At 39.0% G+C, this 23,562-nt stretch overlaps 3 protein-coding genes and 1 non-coding gene across 5 annotated transcripts in view; 1 reads left to right on the forward strand and 3 right to left on the reverse strand.

Annotated features, from left to right (window-relative positions):
* Positions 1–413: 413 nt before the first annotated feature.
* LOC106956383 (rab GDP dissociation inhibitor beta-like) lies at positions 414–9,744 on the reverse strand. Its single transcript, XM_015047194.1, has 7 exons — positions 9,633–9,744; positions 4,915–5,022; positions 4,661–4,760; positions 2,868–3,002; positions 2,587–2,785; positions 2,375–2,506; positions 414–552 (listed from the first exon to the last, which is right to left on the reverse strand). The coding sequence occupies exons 1-7, from the start codon at positions 9,675–9,677 to the stop codon at positions 429–431; spliced, it is 843 nt and encodes a 280-aa protein (XP_014902680.1). The 5' UTR covers positions 9,678–9,744; the 3' UTR covers positions 414–428.
* Positions 9,745–10,420: 676 nt separating this feature from the next.
* ankrd16 (ankyrin repeat domain 16) lies at positions 10,421–18,630 on the reverse strand. Its single transcript, XM_015047195.1, has 7 exons — positions 17,859–18,630; positions 16,135–16,355; positions 15,654–15,696; positions 15,154–15,262; positions 13,095–13,256; positions 11,035–11,113; positions 10,421–10,922 (listed from the first exon to the last, which is right to left on the reverse strand). Exons 1-7 carry the CDS (start codon positions 18,194–18,196, stop codon positions 10,747–10,749), a joined length of 1,128 nt encoding a protein of 375 aa, XP_014902681.1. The 5' UTR covers positions 18,197–18,630; the 3' UTR covers positions 10,421–10,746.
* On the reverse strand, positions 17,681–17,768 carry trnay-gua (transfer RNA tyrosine (anticodon GUA)). The gene is given in 2 exon segments: positions 17,681–17,716; positions 17,732–17,768. It is a non-coding gene; the product is annotated as a tRNA-Tyr (tRNA).
* A 282-nt stretch (positions 18,631–18,912) lies between the features above and the next one.
* Positions 18,913–23,562, forward strand: part of glt8d2 (glycosyltransferase 8 domain containing 2) — a 17,285-nt gene continuing 12,635 nt past the window's right edge. Inside the window, exons 1-3 of one of the 2 annotated variants that reach the window (XM_015047176.1) lie at positions 18,913–19,080; positions 21,729–21,772; positions 23,349–23,435. In XM_015047176.1, coding sequence (XP_014902662.1) covers positions 21,754–21,772; positions 23,349–23,435 — 106 coding nt within the window. In that variant the 5' untranslated portion in view covers positions 18,913–19,080; positions 21,729–21,753. Of the gene's footprint in view, positions 19,081–21,728; positions 21,773–22,459; positions 23,436–23,562 lie in introns of those variants that run through there. The other variant, XM_015047175.1, reaches the window with a different exon arrangement.

A 23,562-nucleotide genomic window follows, 5' to 3' on the forward strand; every position in this document is an offset into this window, starting at 1 on the left:
AAGATGTTCAAAACACCAGTGTTACATTTAGTGTTGATTAAATTAATGAATACAAATATGCTTTATAAACAGTGCAGTTTTTTGTTTTTATTACATAAACCATTGAGCTGTTTAGTGTCTTGTGTAACTAAACAACTCTCCACACTCTACAATGAGACCAAGCAGCTGGTGATTCCAAATCATACATGAGTTAATTGATGTACTTAAGAAAACTTAAAGTTAATAATTCTGCATTAATATCATTCTCTTGGAAAAATTCCAGGAGAATGACAAACATGTTGGTTTTATGAAAAGAAAAGCAGAATGGGGAAAGATAAAAAGTAGAATTCCTAACTAAGGTCGTCATTTTTATATAACATAATTACTTTCATTCCATTTCTCTACCCAACAGTGTTTAAGCTGAAGTCTGGAAGCCAAGTTTGTACCATTTACTGTGAGTAAAAACTGCTCACCTCTCCCTCAGACTTGACTCCCACCACCTTCCCATTCTCCATCACGATCTCCTCTATGGGCTTGTTCAACATGTACGTCCCACCAAAGATGGCACTCAACCTGTGATAGAACCAAACAAGAAACACTGCAACACAAATTAAAGTTTCACAAAAGCCTTCAATGAAGTTCTGCCAGCAGGTCTAACTGAAAAACATTGAGCTCTTCTTTTATTGCCTTAAGAAAGAAGCGTTCTTCTCTTCATCTACAAAGAGACATTACTTCATGATAGTAATGTCTTCATGATAGTCAGTGTTTCACAGACAATTAGGGCCCCGCCAACGAGACCAGCCCTTCAACTCCAATAAGGTGGCTATATGTGGTAATAGAAGGTAGTCATGGTTACAGATGCTACTATTGATTTTATTAGCCTAAGTAAAACCAGATCACGTCATGAGCCATTTCTGTCCCCATATGGTCGCTCATCTACTTTCACCTCTCAAACTTATAGTTTATAGCTGACTCACTGAACTAGGTGAGAAGATGTATGCACCAAGCCACACTGCTTGCATGAGCTCATTGATAAAGACATGTACTTATACTCTGTGAGGTGCAGTCACACACACGTTCAGTGGACACACACTCCAGCCAGTGGACAGCGAACCACAAGGATACCAGCAGTTTTTAGATGTGCTGAATTTCATTCCGATGGCAGAGTCGTAACTCTCCGACTCAGGAGCTCAGTCAGGTTTTATGTTAGTTTTCTTTTACCTCTCAGACTTAAAGTGCTGAAACACAAAGAAAGTCAACCAGAGTGCAACCAGTAGAGGTCTGAACAATAAAGTCATTCAAGTGACTGGTGTATCTTTGATGTTAGAGAAACATCTGCAGACCTCAGCTGATGCGCCGTATCACTGATTGTCATGGCAGCAGGCCTCTGATGAGGCTGTAGGAATTTAAATCAACAGAGGCCGATTGTTTTTGACGGGCATCACACAATGCCATTTGTTTCACAATTTCACACCCTATGTGACTGCATCAAGTTTCAAGAAGTCAAAACACACTTGCACTGGCAACAGCTGGTTCCATACAGACTTTATGAGGGCAAAGAAAGCTTAAAGTAGGGCGGGAATTACAGTTGTATGACTGAACTGTCTTAGGATTGTTGTGCTACTTGGTACAAACAGGAAAGTTAGAGATGCACCAATCAATTGGCCAGAAATGGGAAATAATTTTCAGCTCTGATCTGAGATCAGCATTTCAGTGCTGAATACTGAAAATGTTTTTTTTCCCCCTAGTTGGTCATTAAATGCATCAAAACTAAGAACTCCTGCCATTAAGGTATATAAATGAGACATACTGGTGTTTATGTAATTCCATCTTTACTATTAGATTCCAAATTCTTTGTCTACCTATGAGCTTGCAGCACACTAAGTTGTGTGTTATACGAGTTAAAAATTACTAATTAAAACAAGTCAAAATCAAAATTGCTATGAAGACTTTAAGAAAAACCAGAAATTTATGTTGGCCAGAAAAAAAGCATCTCTAGTTATGAATTCTGCCCTGCAGGAGGAAGCTCCCTCTGCTTTCACTCCTCTACAATTATCTGGGATTGTTTCACTAATGGAATGAACAGGTGATGTATAGCAGACTGCAAGCAGAGTGAACTTAACGCCCTAAGATTCATGCAGGCTGAAGGATTCAGATCAACTCATAGAAGGGATGATTGAAATAAAAGCCAACTCTTAGTAATATAAAATTCCATTTGCAATTTAAGAAAACAAAAAGCAAAAAAACGATTACAGTCAGAAATCAAATTTGGTATAATTTATACAGAATCTCAAACAGAAAACATCAACCCAACCCAATGTCACATTCTAAGTTGCAGTTTCCCTACACACACACGCACACACACACACAGTGGACCCCAGGAGAAGTGTGGTACCTGGCGAAGCCCTGCGGCAGCTCTCCCAGGCCATACAGAGGGTAGAGGTACGGGCTCTTGCCGTATCTGGCCAGAGATTCGCTGTAAAGCTTTATTCTGTTTATCGTGTCCATGCAGGGTTGATCCAGGTACCTGAGGGAAGACGACGACACATTAAGCATCCAGAACAGAGCATAGAAGACCAGAAAACATTAACCAGAGGCAGAACTGACTCGTCTGTGCGGTAGAGCGCCAGGGAGTGGCCGGTAAAGTCGATGACTTCCTGTCCCAGGCTGAACTTCTGGAAGATGGCCCTCATGGTGGTCTTTTTGGGATCCACGCCTTCCATGGTTTTAGGGTCATTCTCGTCGAAGTTGGCAACAAAGACCAAGAACTTCCGGAAGCGTCGCTTCTCAAACAATCCCATCAGGCCTTTAGCAGAAGAGAACGAGCTGTGAGTGAAGGAGCTGATTTAATGAGAGCAGAGATCACATCCCAAACAGTCACTACTTACTGGATGCCAGGGCCTCAGTCTCAGTGGAGGGCACTTTGTAGATCTTCCCTCCCTTGTACACATAACTGCCTTCAATCACCTTGAAGTCCAGGTAGCGAGTCACCTGTGTGATCAGCAGCATGCGGACCAGCTGGCCTACAAACACAGCAACATTAACCTCATGACCTCAGGCGGAGCATCTGTTAACCTGACATTCTGATAGCTGCTCTAAATCCTTACTCAACTTTTCTTTGATAATACCAATAATTTGCTTACCGAGAGGAGAAAATATGCTAGCGGAATCCTACAAAACACAACATTTAAAGATTCTATTTCTTACATGTTTGGTGATGAATTAAAGCTGCATGTCGAACTCAATGTGAGCAGCTTAGGGCTGAAACGATTAATCGTGATGAATCGATTATTGAAATCATCGTAAGCTAAAAATCAGTTTATTGTTAACTGAAGTATACAGACTCACATTTGCTGAAAGAAAAACCACAAAGATTTGTACAAACCAAAACTATACAAAATGTATAGTATTAAAAAATAGCAAACTGTCTACAAATCTTTTCTATCCAGAACTCCTTTAGTGACGGTCTTAGCTTCACCTGATTCAAATGATGTAAAAACAAAAAAAAAAAAGGACGTACAGACACCTATTGCTATCCAATTATTAATTGGTTAATTCAATAATAATCATCAGATCAGATGTATTGCTGTTAACAAAGGGCCGACTTTGTCACACGTTGACATTAGGATTTTTTAGCTGCATTTGCATCCCTTGCTACAAATGATCAAGAGTTCACTAAAGCAATGCTGTGTTGTTACATTTCAGGAAATAAAATAAAAACATTTTTCTTTATTTTCCACAGAGCCCCTTAGGGGACATGTAGAACATGTTTTCTTTTGCATTTAATTGGAATATGCTTACTGCGATCTGCTGGTCTATTTTGTACACAGTCACAAATGTCAAATGTATACACATTTAAAGAGTCTCAGTGTTTATTATTAACCTTTTGGTGCAAAAAACTGATTGAAAATCAATTTATCCACTGCATGTTTATGTCTGTAAGGTTGAGATGGAAATGGCCCTTTAAACCATTCAGACCAACACGAAAGACACACAATCAAAACTGTCAGATAACTATTACCCTGTGATAATAACTCAGAAATAGTCCAAATAGTTTGGATGTATTTTTTATTTCTTTCCTTCTTATGGAAAGTTTCTGTTTATATCACAGGTTTGTGGTGCGTTTCTATCCTAAAGTAAAAGATATAAAATTTCAGATGTATTAATGAGATATTAACACGCATAGAAAAACCTTGCTTTATAAGCTTTATATTATAGCAGAAAGTATGATAGCCACTGTAAGAAAGGCTTACAGTATTCAATTATGCCACATGAACTGCTCAGGACATTATTGCAAGGGAACACAAAAGAAAAAAATTCCTTCATGTCCCCTAGGGGACTCCATAATTTTCTTAATTATCAAATAAATATTTTTATGCATTTTTAATATTGTACAAAAGATATGATAGATTATTTTATTAGTCTCCTATAGGAGAAATATGTCTTGGAAGCAGGGGCAAAACTGAAATACAACAATAAAAGCTCATCTAAAAGGACAGTAACCAAAAAAAATACATAAAAGCACGAATCTCAGATCAGCAATACATCCCCATAAACAAAAAGCCAAAGCTATAAAATGTGCCAATTTTTTTTTTTTATCCGATTCATCGATTAATCATCAAAATTGATACAATACTCTATTGCTAAGACAATCGTTAGCTGCAGCCCCAGAATATGTTACCATTAGCCATGAGGAACTTTGGGACGAGGTCCACATTCCAGTCCCGTCCCTTTCCCATTGACTCTGGAGGGGTCCCAGGCAGGTGGAAGCGCTGGTAGAGCTGCAGGGAGGAAGCAGAACCCAATGAGACCCCCAGCTTACAGGCCTGACTTCTGAAACCAACACCGTCTCCAACAATGCCGACACAAAGACAAAGCACCGTCTGTCTGTCTCAATACTGATGGGAGGTTGACACTGGTTTTAGGGCGACTTACATCTTCCAGTGGTGTGATAGAAGCGCTCTCAGCTCCGTAGTATGAGTTGCGGTCCATGTGAAGAACCTTCTTCCCCTTTACTGACATAATGCCTGATAAAATGCATTCCTGGAGAGAAAAAAAAAAAAAAAAAAGCACACAATTAAAAGAGCAAAAGTCAAATGTCTTCATAAAGGTTTTATTCTAGTGTTTCAATAAAGCTCATAGAGGCTCCATAATGAAGAGAAGTATGCATGTTCCTTTATTCTGGAATTTATGCGATTATAGCAGCAAGTTTGCAGAACTAAGCGGGTGTAACATGCATCATGTGACCAGAGACTTAAAACAAGTTTTCTGCTGAGCGTGAGGTCACTTTCTACAACTTCTGGTATCATCATCACCACAGAAAGCAACAGGCTCTGCATGTTTCCTGTTTGTCAGGGAAAAGCTGCCCTGAAGGAAGGAGAGCGGCAAACACCTTTCTCGTGTAGAACCAGGACAAATTGAACAGCAGCAGAACAGAAGACGGGTCAATTTGTGGATTTAAATTTTTTAAAAACTGGTGGAAAAAAGCTGTAGCAACTTACATTGTCTCACAAACACACCGTCTGCGTTAGCTAAGATGTTATAGTTTCAAACCCTACAACCTCTGGTGACACTTTCAGCATTACAGCATAATGTTTAAGGCAGCAGTTCCCCTCCTGCACCTGTTGCTGCACAGTGAAGGTCTCCTGGCAGGTTGCACCTTTGCTGAAAACTAGTCTGCTGCTCTGAAATAGCTTAGATCAAGAAAAACCGGCTTTCCTCTGCAGTGATCTGCAGCTGAAGCCGCCTGCCTCAAGAATAAAAACAAACACGGACAGAGTGCTCATCACAGTAAACGCCACACTGACACAGGAGAAACGCACATAAAGTGTGCAAACATCAAAGCTAACAAAATTCACTTGAAGCACAAAGTCCATGTTCACATCGTAACCCATTTTAGCCATTAAACCTTGAAGCATCCACTCATTTGATGTAAATGAAAATAAAACATGCCCAATATGTGGCCTGAATAAGACAAAAGCTTTCTAAGAAATGGACACTTGGAAACAATAAAAATTATGGACCACATACAGTATTTATTAGGACAGTGCAATGAAAGTACTGCTAAGCCCACTGGAACAAAATTATTTCTTCTTATTTTACTTTTTCTAACCCAAAAATCCAAACGGGTGGCCTAAGCATATTAAAAATTTCAAACTTCACCCAAAATTGTCCTCAGCATGAAATCAAATGATTTTAATTAAATCAAAAGTGAGCATTGTCTAACTGCAGGCAATACTTTTTAGTGAATGGGCCTAAGTGTTTTCCTTCTACAGAATCATCAGATGGCTGGGAGGCCCAGACCCAGAGGAACGGCTTCATGCACCATGCTGAGGTTCGCGTTGGTTCGTTAACCATTAACACTCCGACCAACCGGGACCACAAACATAAATTTTACAGGGAAGACAGAGCCGGGCGCTGGGCAATGTGTTGAGATGGAAAAGCCACACAAAATTCTTTGTAAACAAATATAAATCATTCTCACCACTCGTTCAACACGCACGTCTGAAAGCGCGACTACAAGTTATTCCTGCGGTTCACGTAGAGCTGCGCGACCAGAGCTAACTGCGCGACCAGAGCTAACACAGTGGGGTTTAAACTCCTACCTTTATCAAAAACTCTGGAAAGAATCTAATTCCTCACTGGGGGTTGATGCAAACATCCATACAGGTTAGCCTGTGTCCAGTTTCAGTAAAAGGCGGCACGCGCGATCTGCGCCGAGTTAAACTTAAGACATTCAGTTGCTGTAGCGCGCGAGGCAACGAGCAGAGGCGCCAGTGGTGTGATTGGTGCGGCTTTAAATGCATAAACTATCTTCTATAAACATATTTTTAGGAATAAATCTCCTCCACCAGTGAAACACTCAGAGAAACAGAGACGCTTACTATCGGCTTTAAAAAGAAAACAACAAAATAGCGATTTTTCTTTTTTTCTAAAAACATAAACAAGAAACACTTAGCCTGGCAGCGGCGCTAGTAAAGCACTGCGGGCCGCCAGGCCTATAATACACTAGGGGAAACTAGGGCTGTAGTGATACAATAATCTCATGATACGATACACGGTATTCTGCTCACAATACAATATATATTGCGATATTCAGCAAACGATACAATTCAATACTTTTGCGATTTTCTTAAAGATTTTAGAGGGACAGAGTGATTTTGGTGACATGTTGTGACTGTTATAGACTTGGATTGAATTAATTTAACTGAAAACTGATTAAAAGCACCAACTACACAATACCTGGCTCTGGTTGGACATGGACACAGATTTAAAGTCGACAGCTGGTCAAAATGAATCAAAGAAGTTGGTGAGAAAACATGTTCCTTTTAATTGAAACAGTACAAACTGTAGCTTGCATGTAAAGTAAATAAAGTGCACCAAGTAGCCTGCTCTGAATAGTTTGATACCTTTTTAACCTTGACACTTAACATCTGAAGAAATCACTCCAAGCCTGATGACCTAATCACTCTCCCGGTAAAGCAAGCAGTGAGTGAGCAAGGTGACAGCTGGATGTTACGATATTTGCGGATGAATATCGATTTTTTTCTACAAAAGAAAATATCGATATATATTGCAAAATCAATATTATTACACAGCCCTAGGGGAAACCCTGCATGACATGTAAATCCAACCACGTTTGCATTTTCTGGCCATAATTTTAATTGTCACTTTTTCACTCAGTATTTTTCTTTGAACCCAGTATATTCAGGGGTGAAGAGCCACAGCTGAATGTGAAGAGCTAAAATCCACAAATCCTTGACACCTCCCCTCAAAGCACTTCTTATTTTAATTGTACTAACAATTTACCTTGATGCACATTAATACAAACAGTGGAGACCGTATTAGCACTACCACAGAAGATAATTTCTATGGTTTTCCTCATCTCCACTATTGGGGATACAGCCAACCAAAGGTCAAAGGAAAAAACACCCCTCCCAGATTGGCTGCTTTACTATAAATGCCCCTTCTTTCCTGCATCTAGATGGAGTCTGAGCTCAGTGAAAACCAGTTCAAGGTCAGTGACATTAACATGTAGAAATCAGAGATCATCTCATAATTCCCACATTTTTATTTGGATCATCCAGGAAAGCTCTCTCTCTCTCAAACTGATGTTACACATCGCACAAGATGTGGTGCATGTTATTCTGCCCAGTAACTTAAACACTGAAACAAAGCAGAAGTTAAGACACCCAGCTATATCAATAACACCTGTGACACCTTTGCATCCATAAGTTAGCTGTTTGACCGAAAAAGAGGAAGGTGGTAGATGTTGGTGAAATCACCGATTTGAATCAGGAACTGAAACCTATGAAGCTTCAACCCCCTCCCTTCATACAAACAGTTTTAGTCTCTGTGTGTTTTGACTGATATTAAGCTCTTATTGAACCGGACTTTCAGAAAATGTGCGTTGATCTTTCAGTTCCAGTCCTGTTGAGACCACACCCAAGTGAGTTTCACACTCACACATAAGTTCTATAAAAACACTTCAGTAGTAATGATTTTTTTTTTTGTTTTGTTTTTGCAGTGACATTAATGTGGAAGAGTATTTTTAAAAGTGTAGGTATATATAAAAAAATCATATTAGCATTTCCTTTTACAATTAAGTTCAGCAGGTTGTGGAGAGTGCATGATAAGTTATGTCGCTCCTCATATATAGCATAGAGCTGCTTATTGGCCTGCAATAAAGTCATCACGGGGTTTCATTGTATGCTTCAGCCATTAACTGCCTGCGAGTCAGGAGGCCTTCAGGACTCTAACGCTGTCCATAAAGTGATGGAATGGTGAATGTGGTTTTGGAAATGCTATGAAAGACTTCCTTAGTGTTACAACATCATCATACTGGAATAGCTCAGGAAATCTCCCAACAATAACCGAGGCAGAGACTCTGTGCGCCTCTTAAAAGTGTCACACTTAGAACACAGAAGGGTGTGCAGTTGAAGCACTTCACTTAAAGTACTAAAAGTGTAAAGAATGAGGGACTTCTGCAAAAGTTTATGATAAGTCTGTAAATCGACTTCAATTCGCTGCAATAGTTTTCGCGTCTTTTCCACAAATAGTCCGAGCGGAAACTTCATGAGTTTGAAAGGTTGCTTGGTGTTACGATTAATTTAATCTAGTGAGTCAGAAACTAGTCAGACTGACTGAAAAGTGGCACAGAATCAATAATTCTGCATTCAAACATAATCCAGAAAGATTCCCAAAGGAAGCGAAATCAAGGGAAATTAGTTTGCTCAAAGTGGCCTAACCAATGCTAGCGGACTTATCCGCCTTTTAATCTCGCCTTGGCAAAGGAAAGCTCAACTAAAGTAGCGCTCTACTTCAGATATTTGGTGAAGTTTATATTTAAAATATCGTCAGAGGAAATATATTCTGAATAAATACTAACTAGCTGAAAGGTTAACTACTCCTCTAATGCAAGTTTAATCTTTCCATTGACAGCACATAGCATGATGCTAAGTGTTCGCCTTAGCTGCTCGGTTTCGGGTTTCCATTACTTTACATTACAGCGCCGCTCCCCTTAGCGGCTAAGCTAACTACTTAGCTAATTGGGCCTAGTTATCTCGAAGCCAAGCTGTCAGCCACCAACTGCGCTAGTAACAGGTTGCAAATCAAGTCTGCGCTCTGTTCCACGTCATATTCCGCTTTCTCACCGTAAGCCCGGTGCCCAGGACGATAACGTCGTACTCTTCATTCATTTTGCAACGCTTTTCGTCTTCTGCTCCTAGCTATCGGGAAATAAGAAAATGGAGATCTGTAAAGACTGGAAACGAAAAGGGGCTGCAGCTCAGCGTCAGGCGCGTGACGCAGGGGGCGGGGCTTCCGAGCTTGTCACTCTTTAGTGGAGAGTGCAGAATGTGATTGGCCTCTTCAAGTGCACCTGTATCCATCCCTGGGAGAAATATACCAAGTTATATCTTCATATATATTGAAGATTATTCAATCTGTATTATGTTTAAAATTATTTAAATATAACCTCAAGTGTGGAAAACACAACGTCAGTTGTTGGCAGGCACTGTTACGCCACCTCATTTGCTTTTGCCACAACTCTTTAAATTAGCATGTTATTATTTAGCACTTAGCATGTTTGTTGTTCCATATAACAAAACATTTTGAAAAATTACTGGTTGCTTGGATTGTTTGCCAGGAGGATGGAGTAAGTCTCTATTGAAGCACAATATAGATTAACTTGCATTAATATGAGTCTTGATGAGCAATGTGTCCTAGTTTTTGACCAAACTAGATATGTTCAGTCATGATGTACATCACTGGAGAAAACTAAACAGCAAATCAGCACAAAATCCTCAAACGAACCAATAGCCATGGTGTTAGACATCTTTTGACTTGGGCTTTTTCATTGCCAATAGAACCTGTTTAAATTCATTAACGTGATGTGACAAAGTGTGAAATGTGTATGAAAACCTTTACTCAGTGAATGAAATTTTTTATTTTTATTTTTTTAAAGATTTATTGAACAGATTTTTACAAAAAGTCTACACAGCCATCTGGCAGGAAAAAAACCTCTCATAACAAACCTCCAAATAAATATTTTTATCTCATATTTCCGCTTTCCAAGGAACGGCATGAGCAAAATAGAAGGTCATGATATTGTCAAGATGCTGTCAGATAAGGGAGCATGCTAAGACACAACCTGATCTCACAGCATCTGCTCATATTTATAGTGAATTCCTCTAAACTCTCTCATAATAGCTTCTGTCTCTGAAATGTCAAAGCTTCAAAGTGACAATGAAAAATATGCGTTTGTTTTCATGACGATCCTGTGTGTGTTTCTGGCATGTCACGCTCAAACATTCGCAGTACATTCTGCTTCTTGGCCAGCTGCTGGGCTGTTGCACCGGATCCGTCCTCAGAGTCCTGCAGTCCGAGTAGCAGCAGTGTCCAGACTGCTTCTGCATGCTGCCCAATGCAGGCCATGTGGAGAGCTCAGAGAGGGAGGACAAATGAAGAGCACATGGACTAAAAGTTCTTGTTCTTTGCAAAGTTACATTTATCCAGCTGCAAATGAGAACACATGCTGTCTGACACACCGCTTACCGGTGCGTCCTTTTTTGTCCCGAGCATGAAGATCTGCTCCAAGTTCCACTAACGTTTTAATTATGGCAGTGTGGCCCTCCTGAAAAACACACAGCCTTATTAGTCTCAGATTGCTGCCAAAAAGCTTTTTATAAAGGCTTTTGTAACAATTTTAAATATTTCTTTAAGTCACACTTTTTAGAGGGATTCTGTTGAGCGGCTGAAGTAGTCAGTAACTTCCCTGCTGCAGATATGTTTCCTAGTATATTTATTTCTTTTCTAGAGGCAGGATACTATGGTTGATTAAACAACTTTAATTTCACAAGCCCAAAAGCAATATTTTATGCATAAACTCTTTGACCAGAATGATAAATGATAATATTCATAGAGCTCTGTGGCTCTTTTAAAAGAAAAAAAGTTTGTCTGTGATACAGAACAATTATCCTCTAATGTCAAACATGCAACATCTTAAACTGTAACTGTCTGTCATAGGACAGTTTATAAGTTTTTTCACAAATGTTCTGTTGGGTCTCGACTTTAACTGGTCCATTTCCCCAATAGGTCGGGTTCTTATTGCTGTTGCTGGAAGGACAACCCTCACCATTTCCTCAATTCTTCTACAATCTCTAATAGTTTTATCTTCCAGGACTATGTTTTTTTAACTTCATCTACCTAACTGGGGAATTCTGAAAACTCAGATTTCACGGTGCCTGTGGATTTGGATATAATAAAAGAAGTTAGTGTTTAGTTCATATAAAAATTACATGAGAAAAAACCAACAGCTGCTGCATTGTAGATGCACTATCAATAGAACTTATACACACAGTTAGGCAGTGATGGGAGTTGAGCATTTTACCTCCAGTCAGCTCTCATCTGTTGGTAATTTCAAAAGATATTTTATCAATGCGTGAAATACATCAAAACTAAGATATTTCACAATTTTAGATTTGTAACTCCACCAACAAACAGCATGTCCTTATGCACTTCAGAAAAAGTTTCTGACCTGCGTTAAAGCGTAGGTTATGACATTCTTAAAAAGTTTTTTTCATGAACTAATTAGTTTATTTTTAACGTGTCATGTTTGGCAGTGTGGCTCTCAGGATTAATTTCTGAGTCCAAACAAGTGGAGCATTACGGCTATCCCTATAATTCTCCACTTGAGATGTACATAAAAGATTTAATTAGAAATTGCTGAGTTTATTAAATATAATGGACACAGAGACGGAAAAGAAAGCGAAAATGAGGAAAAAATAAGGGAGAGCAGTTGGGCAAAAGTATTTAAAGGAAAATGAGATGAGAGAAGAAGAGAAAGGGAAGAATAAAGAGAATACGGCTTAGAAGTCTGCTTCTACACCTGCAGAAAGAGAGAGAAACTGAACCAAGAAATGCATATATAATAACATCAATGTCACTGCATGCTATAAATTAATACTAGATGTATTTAGTTGCTGCCACAGCCCAATATAGAATATATGAATCGTAACACCTGTGTGCGTGTGATTCCTGTATTAGCTGTTGGTTTCTGCAGCACATCTCATTCCCCTTCATGAGTTTAGTTCTGACAAATCACAATTGGTAGAAATTGCTTTATGCCAGGAAAAGCCTGATTGGCTTGATTTAGAAGTGAGCTATAAAACTTCTTCAACAGGATGTTTGGAGATATAAAACCATGTGGTGAGGATGTTTACATTTGCAACATACCTACATTTAAACTTTGTTTTTTCTTAAAGTTCACTGTTAACTTTCCTCAGTACAAATCAAATGTAGTGAGAGGGAACAGGTTTGAATGGTTTGAAAGCCTCTTGCCACAGACTCGTCTTTAAATGGAGTCTCCATCTGCAGTCACACAGAGCAATACAACGGCTCAGTGAGGAAGTAGGAAACCAGCTGTGGTCAGCCAGTGAACAAAACAATGACTCAAACCCAAGTCACAGCAACGACGCTGAAGCAGAAGTGAACATGCTAACTACACATGCTCCCAGCTCATCTGTTCTACAAACATTCACTCTTTCTGTAAGTTCCTACTCAAGTCCTAAAGTGCAAATGTGCCAGAACCTCAAACTGATAGCTGCTGCTCTAACCTTTGCAGCATAATGCAGCGCAGTGAGTTGGATGTCAGTGGCTCTCTGGTTTACGTCCACAGCCAGGTCCAGCACCAGAAAACGGAGCGCCTCCTCCTGGCCAGTGACAGCCACCTGGTGCACCGGCTGAGCCCCGAGAACATCAGCTGCCACTGGAGACGCCTGCCAAACAATCACAGACACTGCTGTGAAAATATATTCTGATTTGTAATACGCTCCTCTAGGACACCAGTCACATAAAGAAGTGCGATTTTTATCACTAAAGTGCATACATATTTTCGGTTGTATCTTCAGCTGTTGATAAACTGTTTAGCTGAAGTTAAATTATGGATGGAAAAAAACTTTCTTCACCTCAATGAAAGCAAAACTCAAGTTCTATTATTTGGTCAGAAACTTCAGACTACAAATCCAGATCAGATTCTTGGTTCCTTGGCTCGGTCTTATCAGACCTCTGCTAGGAATCTTGGTTTCACTTTTGACAGCTCTTTAAAGCTAGATAAACAAGTTAGTTCTGTCGTTAAATCGAGTTTTTACCACCTTCGGCTTTTAGCAAAAGTTAAATCTTACTTCAGTTTCAAGGACTTTGAAGGACTCATCCATGCCTTCATAACAACTCGTCTGGATTACTGCAACTCTTTATATAGAGGGTTGGATAAATCACAGATTCAGCGACTTCAAATGATCCAGAACGCAGCAGCACGGCTTCTTACAGGAACCAGGAAGCATGACCATATAAGGCCAACTCTGGGATCTTTACACTGGCTGCCTGTCTTTTATCAAATAGATTTTAAGATTCTTTTGTTAACTTTTAAAGTTTTAAATGAGTTAGCCACCCCCTCTTATCTTTGGGACCTTTTAAAATTCCGGTCTGTGTCCAGAACTTTATGGTCAAATAATCAGTTATTACTGACAGTTCCTCGGACTCGACTTAAGAGGAAAGCAGATCGAGCTTTTTCTGTTGCTGCTCCTGTTTTATGGAATAACTTACCTTTCCAGATTAGATCTGCCCACAGCCTGGATCATTTTAAATCACTTCTTAAAACTCATTTTTACTCTTTGGCATTTAATTGACGTATTGTTTTGTGCTCTGTTTTGTCATTTGTGTTATCATTCTTGTACAGCACTTTGGTGCAGTTTTATACTTGTTTTAAAGTGCTATATAAATAAATTTGACATTGACATTGATAATTTTTTCAGTTTTTCGTTAAAAAAAACAGAGCAGAAAACAGTAAAACTAAAAATCCCAATGGTTTTAAATATTATTAGTTGGAATTTATCTTGACGACGGTAAATCAAAATTCTTATTTTGACAAGAAATTTATCTCAATAAATGATAAGCAAATATAATAAATGCATGATTTGATTTGAGTTCTAGATATGAAGTCCTTTAAGCTTCACACTCTGTAGTGGGTTTGAGATTCTTATTTTGAAATAAGACAGAAAATAGTGTTTGAGTTGTAGACCAGTTTTATGACGGCGTTATCTAATAAAGACTGGGTTGTTACATTGAACTTAATAAGGGGTGTATCCTGTAACACTGAGGTGTGTTTCCCTTCAATGCCTCTGATAAAACAATGAATGGCTGACAGTCCAATGTGTGTTAAAGTCACTAATGGATTCTTGTCAACTGATCAGAGCCACAGCAGAACTCCACATGTGTGTTCCCCTTTAAGAATTGCTCCAGATGTCTTAAGAAAATTCATGTCAAAATATTCACTGTGCCATTCTTATTCTAAACAGTAAATGTCGCTGCAGATTAAATCGGCCTGCATTCAACAATTGGTCATATTTGGAAAAGAGAACTACACCAACTTTAACCTTCTAGGACGAACTTTCAGGAGGTTTTTTTTAGTGTATGCAACTTTTTGTAATAAATGTTCCCTCTGTGTTTTCATCCAACCTTACATGTGATAGTAAAAACAAACAGACTCTACGTTCCTTGATGAGCATCACTCTACTTGTGTATGAAAAACATGGGGATGTGCATGACTGACTGAAACATCAGTCTTGGAGTGGGGAATCAATGCAGAATTCTGCATCCTTCAACACTTGGCTCCACCTGGTGTTTCTCTATGAGCAGCCTGGCCACAGGGAGGTGTCCGTTCCTGACAGCATCCATGAACGGCGTGATTCCACAGCTGTCAGCGCTGTCTGCGGCGTAGCCACATCTGGAAGAGACGCAGCAGAGCTGAACATCAGCCAGAGCAGGTCAGTGTCTGGCTGCTATAAGATCCCAGGTTGTTACACATTTTGACTCTTTTGATCCTATGACACAAAGTTGATCTAAAATGCATTCCCACATTATGGTGCATCCACTACGATGCTTCACAGTGGGGATGAAGCCTTCAGGGTGATGTGGAGTGCTAACTGTCTGCCAGAGAGGAGAAAAGGTTCAGTTCTGGTCTCCTGCAGAGCATCTACTGCTACATGTTTGTTGACTTGTCTTGCAGTGACTGTGTCATGAATACTGTAGGAAGATTCTGACTTTGCACAGTATGGAACCTTCCAATGCTTCACGTGATTTAAAAGATAAACCATACGGTTACATTTCCCCCTTACCTCTCCAGCAGCATGCTAACCACCTCCTCACAGCCGTGCATAGCTAGAGGAAGAGCAGAGAAGATGTTAGTAGTCTGCTATATCGCGATACTGCAGACTAGTAAAAACAAACAGACTCAGTCTTAGAGGGGCAGTATTATGTGTGTTGCAGGCAGTTTATAGCATAATCAAGTAACTATGTTAATTTCTGTTCTCCTGTTCTTTGTGATGACTTTCTGAAACGCCGCACTCAGGAAGTCATCACAACATGTCTCCTCTATAAACTTCTTAATAACGTTTCTACCACCGTTAAACTGAGAAGTAGCTCCTATAATGAGCTCAGCAGATGTGCAGTTCCACTAGGTGTTTGCTAATTGCTGCTGGCTAGTTTAAAGGAGCTGAGAGGGGAAGACGTGGGGCACACGAGAGAATAACATTATAACAAGTCGATTTTACATAATACTGCCCCTTTAATAAATTTGCAGACCGAAGCATGCGCCACCTGCAGTGTGCAGCGGTGTTCTGCCCGTCGTGCTCTCGCTCCTCCAAACGTCTGGTGCAGCTCGAAGCAGCAGCTCCACGACCTGAGGGTCACCCACCCTGCAGGCGATGTGGAAGGAGTTCCAGCCGTCCTTGTTTCTCAGCGTGGGGTCTGCACCGTGGGACAGCAGCTTCCTTATCACCTCCAGGTTCTTTCTGGTGCACGCCATCATGAGGGGAGTCCTGTGAGAGAGGATAGAAAGCTGATATCACCGAAGTAAAGCAAGCAACTAACAGTCAGAAAACATGACTACAGGCTGACACAGCAATCATTTTCATTGTTTTACGATGTAATTGTTGTAATATTTGTAATACTGGAGTGTGGGATGTGAGACACAACAGGGAAAAATCAAGTTATGTAAAATTATTGTTCCAATTATTGTTCCAATTATTGTTACTTAGAAACTGTGGCGCACTCATTACACACTTAGAAAGTCCAGAGAAAACTTATACTTATCTAGCATTCCAGAAATCCAGAGGATACTTTCTTAGATTTATTTAGCAACCCAAAACAGGAACTAGAGCTTCGAACCCAGAAAAACTACCTTAGCAACTACTTTTTAGACTCCTGTTCTCCCAACCCAGAAAAAGAATTAGACCAGAGGATACTTACTTATACTTATCTACCAACCCTGAATAGGAGAATCTAGTTTATTTACTTGGATCAATATTATTAGCTTTTTCTTAGTTTGGTTTATTATTTTGTTTGTATTTCTTTTTAATTCCTTTCAAGCACTTTGTATTGCCTTGTTGCTGAAAATGTGCTATAAAAATAAAATTACCTTTACCTTTATATATAAAAAAAAATTCTACATCATAAAGGCTCCGGGTTCAAAAGTCTGCTGCATCTTTCTCTGTGGATGTTCTCCTTATGCATGCATTGGTTTTCTCTGAGTGCCCTGGATAAAAACACATATTCCTTTTTTTGACCTTCCTAAGCTGCCCTTACATTCCCTCACATGCTGACTCCATTTAACCTTTTCTCCATTTACAACTACAAACTGCAATGTCCCATTGGGATTTTTTGTGACAGACTAACAAAGATTAGTGAGCTACTATGAATTGGAAGGTAAATGATACATGGTCTTCAAATATTTATTTTACAAATAAATGCCTTAAAGCAAAAGTGAGCTATATTTGAAATACCCTGCCTTGACCTTAAATAAAATCCACTTTAGTTGTGTGTGATTTATAACTAGCTAAAACTAGACTGAAAACTACAATAAACAGATGCATAAATGACAAAAATGCAACTAAACCTAAAATGCTTTTTATTACATGGTTATCGTCTACAATAACTCTTTGAATAATCTGAATTAATATAAGTTACAACAACTACAATGTCTAAAACAATTAGTTATCTATTTTTACAGTTCAAGGTTTTTAATAAAGGTGTAAATGTAAAATATGAGTCACTATTCACTTTATCTATTATAAAATATATACAGATACATCCGTGCTAAAATCAAAGCTGAACAAATGTCTACTGAAATGAAACAAAAAGCGGTTCCTTCGAGCCGGATTCGAACCAGCGACCTAAGGATTTCAGCGTCATGCCTCTACAGTCCTCCGCTCTACCAACTGAGCTATCGAAGGGAACTGCGGAACCTCCCTCAACATTGAGCTTTTCCGGCAACTGGAGTTCTACGTCAATAGTGTTTATAATAATTCTCATTTGCTTCTTACCAGTCTGCCCTCTTCAGGCTGTCCACGTTAGCTCCTTCCTGGAGCAAGAAGCCGACACACTCCTCATGGCCCATGGAGGCAGCCTCATGCAGCGGTCTCTTGTAGTCGTTATTGAACACTTCCACGTCTGCGCCAAGCTGCTGTATTAGGAACTCCATAACGTCCAAGTGTCCGTGTCTCGCTGCGTAGTGCAGTAAAGTGTCTCCTGAGCGTCCAAAGTGTTTGCCGCTGATAGAAGCAGTAGCTTCAGCGCCCCATGATGCGATGTGTTTCTGCAGACAGATCAGCCTTCCCTCCTGAGTTAGCTTCGCAAGCAGTTTTAAACCACCTTCATCCATGCTTATTTATAAGACAAAATTAACTAAACTCCGGGGATACAGACATGTTGGGAGAAGTATTTTCTTAGAAGGGCTTTCTCCAAGGCTGTAAAATCAGATGGCCAAGCATAGATATTTACGGAGATTGTCTATATCCAGCAATGTTTATATTATCAAATTTTCCGCTAACTCTTTCTAACTTCATTTGAACTAAGCGTTCGATGTGAATAAGTGAAAACTTACATTACAGCACATAATACCTTACTTTAGAATATGGTTAGAGAACTAGCAGACATCAAAGCTATTTCTTTGTAATAACTTCTAGCATTTCAGACTAGCACTTTAATGCAAATGTTACAAATTATTGCAAATATATAACAAATTAAACAGCTCATCAACAGTTGAAAAATAAAACAACCTTTGGAGTAAAATGTACAAACAGAACCGTCTGACGCGAGGATCGGGCTACGCATTTATTGTCCTTTAAACTAGAACGAAACACCAAGAATTATGGGAAATGTAGTTTTAAAGTGTAAAGTATGGTTCTCCGCTCACTGATTCAAAAAAAGTTTTTTTTAATCAGTTATTTATTTCAAAAATATAGGAAACAGTCTAATTTAAAAAAAAAGCACAGCTTTGCGGATTTTTACTGCTTCTCTATCAATGTGGCTGAGGTGGAACACTCTGCTGGCAACACGAAGCAGAAAGCCGTTATCCAGCCTTCTCTGGAGCAGAGAGCCGTTAGATAAAGTCGCTGGTGAACAAGACGAGTTAGACGGAGAGAAGAGGAAGATGAATAATAAAGAAGTTTAAGAAAAAGGAATAAAGGAATACATTTCTCCTTGATTTGTTTTACAACATGAACTGTGTAATCCAGGGATGAGAGTGTCAACATCTCTTTTATGGTGAGTAGATTATTCCAGAAAGATTATTCAAAATGCTTACGATTTGTCTAACACACAATGACTAACACAATGTCTTGCAAAAATATTCATATTCCCTATACTTATTCACATTTTAAGTTACATCCACAAACTTTAGTGTCTTTTGTTGAGATTTAATGTCAAGAACACAAAACAGTGCAGAATCATGAAGTGGGAAGGAAAATGATATTGTGTATTTTTTTTTCTTTTTCAAATTAAAATGTGCAAAATACTGTGTGCATTTGTATTCAGCCCCTTGAGTCAGTTCTTTATGGAGCTACCTTTCACTGCACCACATTTGCACATTCAGAGACTGAAACATTTGCCCATTCTTCCTTGCAAAAAAGCTCGATTAGATGAAAGGTGTCCTTTAACAGCAAGTTAAGTTCATTCTCATTGAGATTTAAGTCTGGATTTCGACAAATGGACATGCTTCCCTGTGGCATGATTATTTTTCTATAACATAGAAAGTACTGCTGGAACTTCTGTGTTTTCATCAGTTGTAACACATGGCTGCTCACACTGAACCAGGTTCTGGTTCTGCTGGAGGTTTCCTTCTGTTAAATGGGAGTTTCCTTTTCTCAGTCACTTCACGCTCCAGGAGGACTGAATGCTGCTAGTCACTGATTGGATGGAATCTTCTGGATTTCCTTTGACAGAAAACTTTTTAACCAACTGGAACAGAAAACTGAACTTGACTCCATTCTTTGATAACAGGATCAACTGGAATAAATATATTTGACTTGGAATCTTCATGATTCAATTGAATGAACTTTTGTTGTTGTTGTGAATTGGCACTATATATGTACGCTGAATTGAATTTAAGTTAAATTAAAATTAAAGGTTTTCCACACATAACATTTTGCAGATAGGACAAAGATGTCAATTTTAGTTTCAGCTGATCCACAGCACCACATAAAACACAAATGAAATCTGCTTGTGATTGTAACACAGCGAAATAGGAGAAAGTTTAAGAATATAAGAACACTTGTGGAAGTCTCTGTGATCTGTAATGTGATCCAGAAAGATTTGAATTCATCACAATGGAGCGGTGCATGCAGTAGAATACACGCAGCATGACTTGCTCAAAAGTAAAGAACATCCTGTTTTTATTTGGGTTTATCCAGTCTGCATGTTCCTGTGGCTTCTGCAGCAAGTCTATGACCCAGCAAATATTAATCTGGTTAAAAAAGGGAAAAATAGAAGAATATGGGTGGATGAATGATGTGGATGAAAGATGAGTGCACTGTAACTCATAATGTCCAGAGTGGACTTCTAATTGTTCAAATCTAGAACAGAAATGATGCAGGAAGTAGCTCTGCTTTCTGGAAAAAGTGTGTCTGCAGCCAAATACTTCCAGATGTGTGGAGGTTTTCCAAACAGTGACAAACAAAACTGAAGCAAATGTGCTGTGTGAAGTGAACATGTTTAATTTCAGCTGACATCAGGCTGAGTCATGAAAATGCTCTGCAAAGTTAAAGCAGACAGAGGAGGAAGAAGCAGGCCTGTACGTTTACCTTTGGTTGTTTCATAAACTCACATTATTGTCAGAGTTCCTGTGAAGGATCCTAACCCATCATTCAGCAACATCAGCTACAGTGGGGAAAGGAAGGCTTTAAATTCATAGAAATTTGTGTTTGTTTAGTCCACCAGTGGAATAAGTTTGACTTTAGAGAGCTGGAATGCAAACAGAGTTTTTTCTTTAAGCCTGGCACCAGGAAGGAAGGGAGCCGTGGAAAACAAAATCAGCCACATGTGCTGGCCGGTTTCTTGGCTTTGGACGACCGTGAATTTCCTGCAGGTCACATCACAGGAGCAGTTTGTCTGAGCCAGAGGGTGATGCTCCCGAAAACATAAGACACAAAATTCTTCTGAAACAAATAAAACACCTTTTAATGACAGAAAAAATAGCCTGAATAAATACTAAAAAAAAAAAAAAAAACGTTTTCCATGTTTTGTTTTATTTCATTAAGAAATATAAGGGGGAAAACATACAAGTCAATCTGGCCCTATATGAGAAAAAGCATTTGATCACTAAACTTAATACATAGATGTGGTAGCTAACTGCCAAGGCGTAACTGGTATGTTTTTAACATCACCATGGAGAAATTCTGGTCCGCTCTTCTCTGCAGAATTCAGTGGTACTGAGTGGGATTTATAGTTCCATCAATTATGACTAAATGTCCAGGTCCTGAAGCAGCAAAGCCACCCCGGACCATCACCATGAGTCTGCTCCACACATATGAGATGGTTCTTTTTGCTTTGCGGTGATTTTGTGCTTTAAACTCTCCCATGTGTCACATTTCTTGTCCAGAATCTTTCATACTGTTGAATCATGAATAGTTAAGAACAGTTACTTTAACAGTGAGGTGAGGTCGTTCTGGGGTCATCTAGGACTGACTGGATGTGTTGTCCTGAACTTCAATAACCTGTTCATTGTTCCTTTCACATGTTTTTTTTTTATGCAGTATTTGTTTTTGGAGTGCTTTACCTCCAGTGATATCCAGTCCCTGCCAATCAAAACACTGCAATTGGATTTACTTTTACAGCAATCCCAATAAAATCCACACTGACAAAGTGTCAACATAACTGACAATCTTTCTTTCTCTTTTATTTTGTGTGTTTTGCAGATACTACTTGGAGGAATTATGAAATATGCCTCTCCTGAAAAAAAGTAAGTCCCAAGTGAGATCCAATCAATGCTGTAGAGGAAACAATTACACATGACAATGTCTAGTTTGCCATACATGTGCACATAGTTTTTAAAGTGGAAGTTTATCAGAACCAGCTGTTGCCAGTGACAGACTCTTAAGTTTTCCTCCAGGGAAAGGGAGCAGGAACTGTGTGAGCTGTGATGAAGTAACCAGATGATACAAGTCTGTACTGAATTATGTTTTCTGAGTTTATTCACATAGAGAACAGCCAACTGGATCGCACAAACATCTGAGAGCTGTTCCAAAAAAGCAATCAGGATCAGCACCAAACATTCATTCTGCTCATGTCTTTTCTAAGATTTGTTTCGACCAAGTGCATCATGGTGCTTGTTAGAAAACTGTGAGGCAGCATAAATCACATGCCTCCAGCTCAGCAGTAGTGAAATCCTGCCAACTTTCCATGTGGACACAAAAAGAAGTCCACCTACCTTTGACAGGTAAAACAAAACAGAACTTCAAAAGCTCATGGTCTGGTATTTAAAGGGCTTTTTACCATAAATACCTGTCAGCATTTTATGGAAAAGGATTAGGGCCACTGAAACAAAAAAAATAATTCTGACTTTTTGCTCAACATTCTGACTTCAATCTCAGAATTCTGAGGAAAAAAAGTCAGAATAAATTATTTATTTATTTTTTATTAGCCCTAATTCTCTTCCAAAGCATTTAATTTCTTTTTGATAGTGATAGTAGATTGTGGAAGCAATGCATAAAGACAAACCACAGTTTCCTATAAACCAGATGTTATAAAAGGGGGACACAGAGTTTATTTAAAATATTTTGGGATCCCATTTCTTTCAGTGTGTCTGGAAAGTATGATCCAGGTAACAAGAGATTTTGCCAGAGGTGTTCTCTATTCTGAAAGCATTCTGACAGAATCGTTTGACTGAAGAGGCCAGAAGTGAGATGGTCTGAGGCAAAATAATGCCAAAATAAACAAACTGACAAAATTTGCACAGAATCTTAAAGATAGGACTGTATATAACCTGTTTAGGTTTATCAGCAAAATGAGTTGATTTGGTGGTGAGTGTAAGCAGAGCAGTTCAAGTATGTCAGACTCTTACATTTTGTATTAAACCAATGCAGGAGAACAGTGGTGGAGTTAAAGTAGCTTCTTCTGTTATCCAGATGTGTTGCTGGTGACGAGTGAGAAATACACCCTTCAGCTTCTTCAGGGTTTCATCACTTGTGTTCAGTGTCACTACGACTTTTCGATGTCTGGATTTGAAATGGCACAACAAAAAGCTGCATATATTTTTTCTGTGGTTTATTTAAATTTAAGAACAACTGAACTGGAACTGAATTTCCAATTAAATCAAATAATTGAGATAAAATATAATAGGATGACGACTCAGTCTACAATGAAATAAAAGGTATAGCACTTCAAGAATAACTTGTTTTTTCTCTTTTTATCTTTGCATTTGACATTTCCTTCCAATTTTTTTCAGGTCCCTGAATTGTTTGCCTCTTGTTACAGAATTAAAATTTAGATGTTCTTCCAAGTAAATGTTGACTCTCAATTTTTTTTCCATGTGTCAGTCAACCAGATTCTTATTATGCTGCTGGTGCTGCTGGCATGTTTGCTCCTCCATAGTTCACTGAAATCCTCCACTCAACTAAAAGAAGGTATGGCAGCTCAGATGTCTGATTTTCTGCTCTGAACATTAAAGGGGCAGTATTATGTGTTTTCCAGGCACATAGTTCACAATCAAGCCACTATGTTACCTCCTGTTGTTATAAAAATTATATATAT

Source organism: Poecilia latipinna, unplaced genomic scaffold, assembly GCF_001443285.1.
Source record: "Poecilia latipinna isolate Pla-1442-1.1 unplaced genomic scaffold, P_latipinna-1.0 Scaffold813, whole genome shotgun sequence".
NCBI lineage: Eukaryota > Metazoa > Chordata > Actinopteri > Cyprinodontiformes > Poeciliidae > Poecilia > Poecilia latipinna.

Coding starts and splice junctions, on each gene's coding strand:
- LOC106956383 (XM_015047194.1), bottom strand. CDS start 9,677: ATGAATGAAGAGTACGACGTTATCGTCCTGGGCACCGGGCTTACG. Junction 2,786..2,867: donor GACTGAGGCCCTGGCATCCA/GTAAGTAGTGAC, acceptor CTTCTGCTAAAG/GCCTGATGGGATTGTTTGAG. Junction 2,507..2,586: donor GCGCTCTACCGCACAGACGA/GTCAGTTCTGCC, acceptor GTCTTCCCTCAG/GTACCTGGATCAACCCTGCA.
- ankrd16 (XM_015047195.1), bottom strand. CDS start 18,196: ATGGATGAAGGTGGTTTAAAACTGCTTGCGAAGCTAACTCAGGAGGGA. Junction 15,263..15,653: donor GTTAGCATGCTGCTGGAGAG/GTAAGGGGGAAA, acceptor CGTCTCTTCCAG/ATGTGGCTACGCCGCAGACA. Junction 11,114..13,094: donor CGCTGCATTATGCTGCAAAG/GTTAGAGCAGCA, acceptor TGTGTTTTTCAG/GAGGGCCACACTGCCATAAT.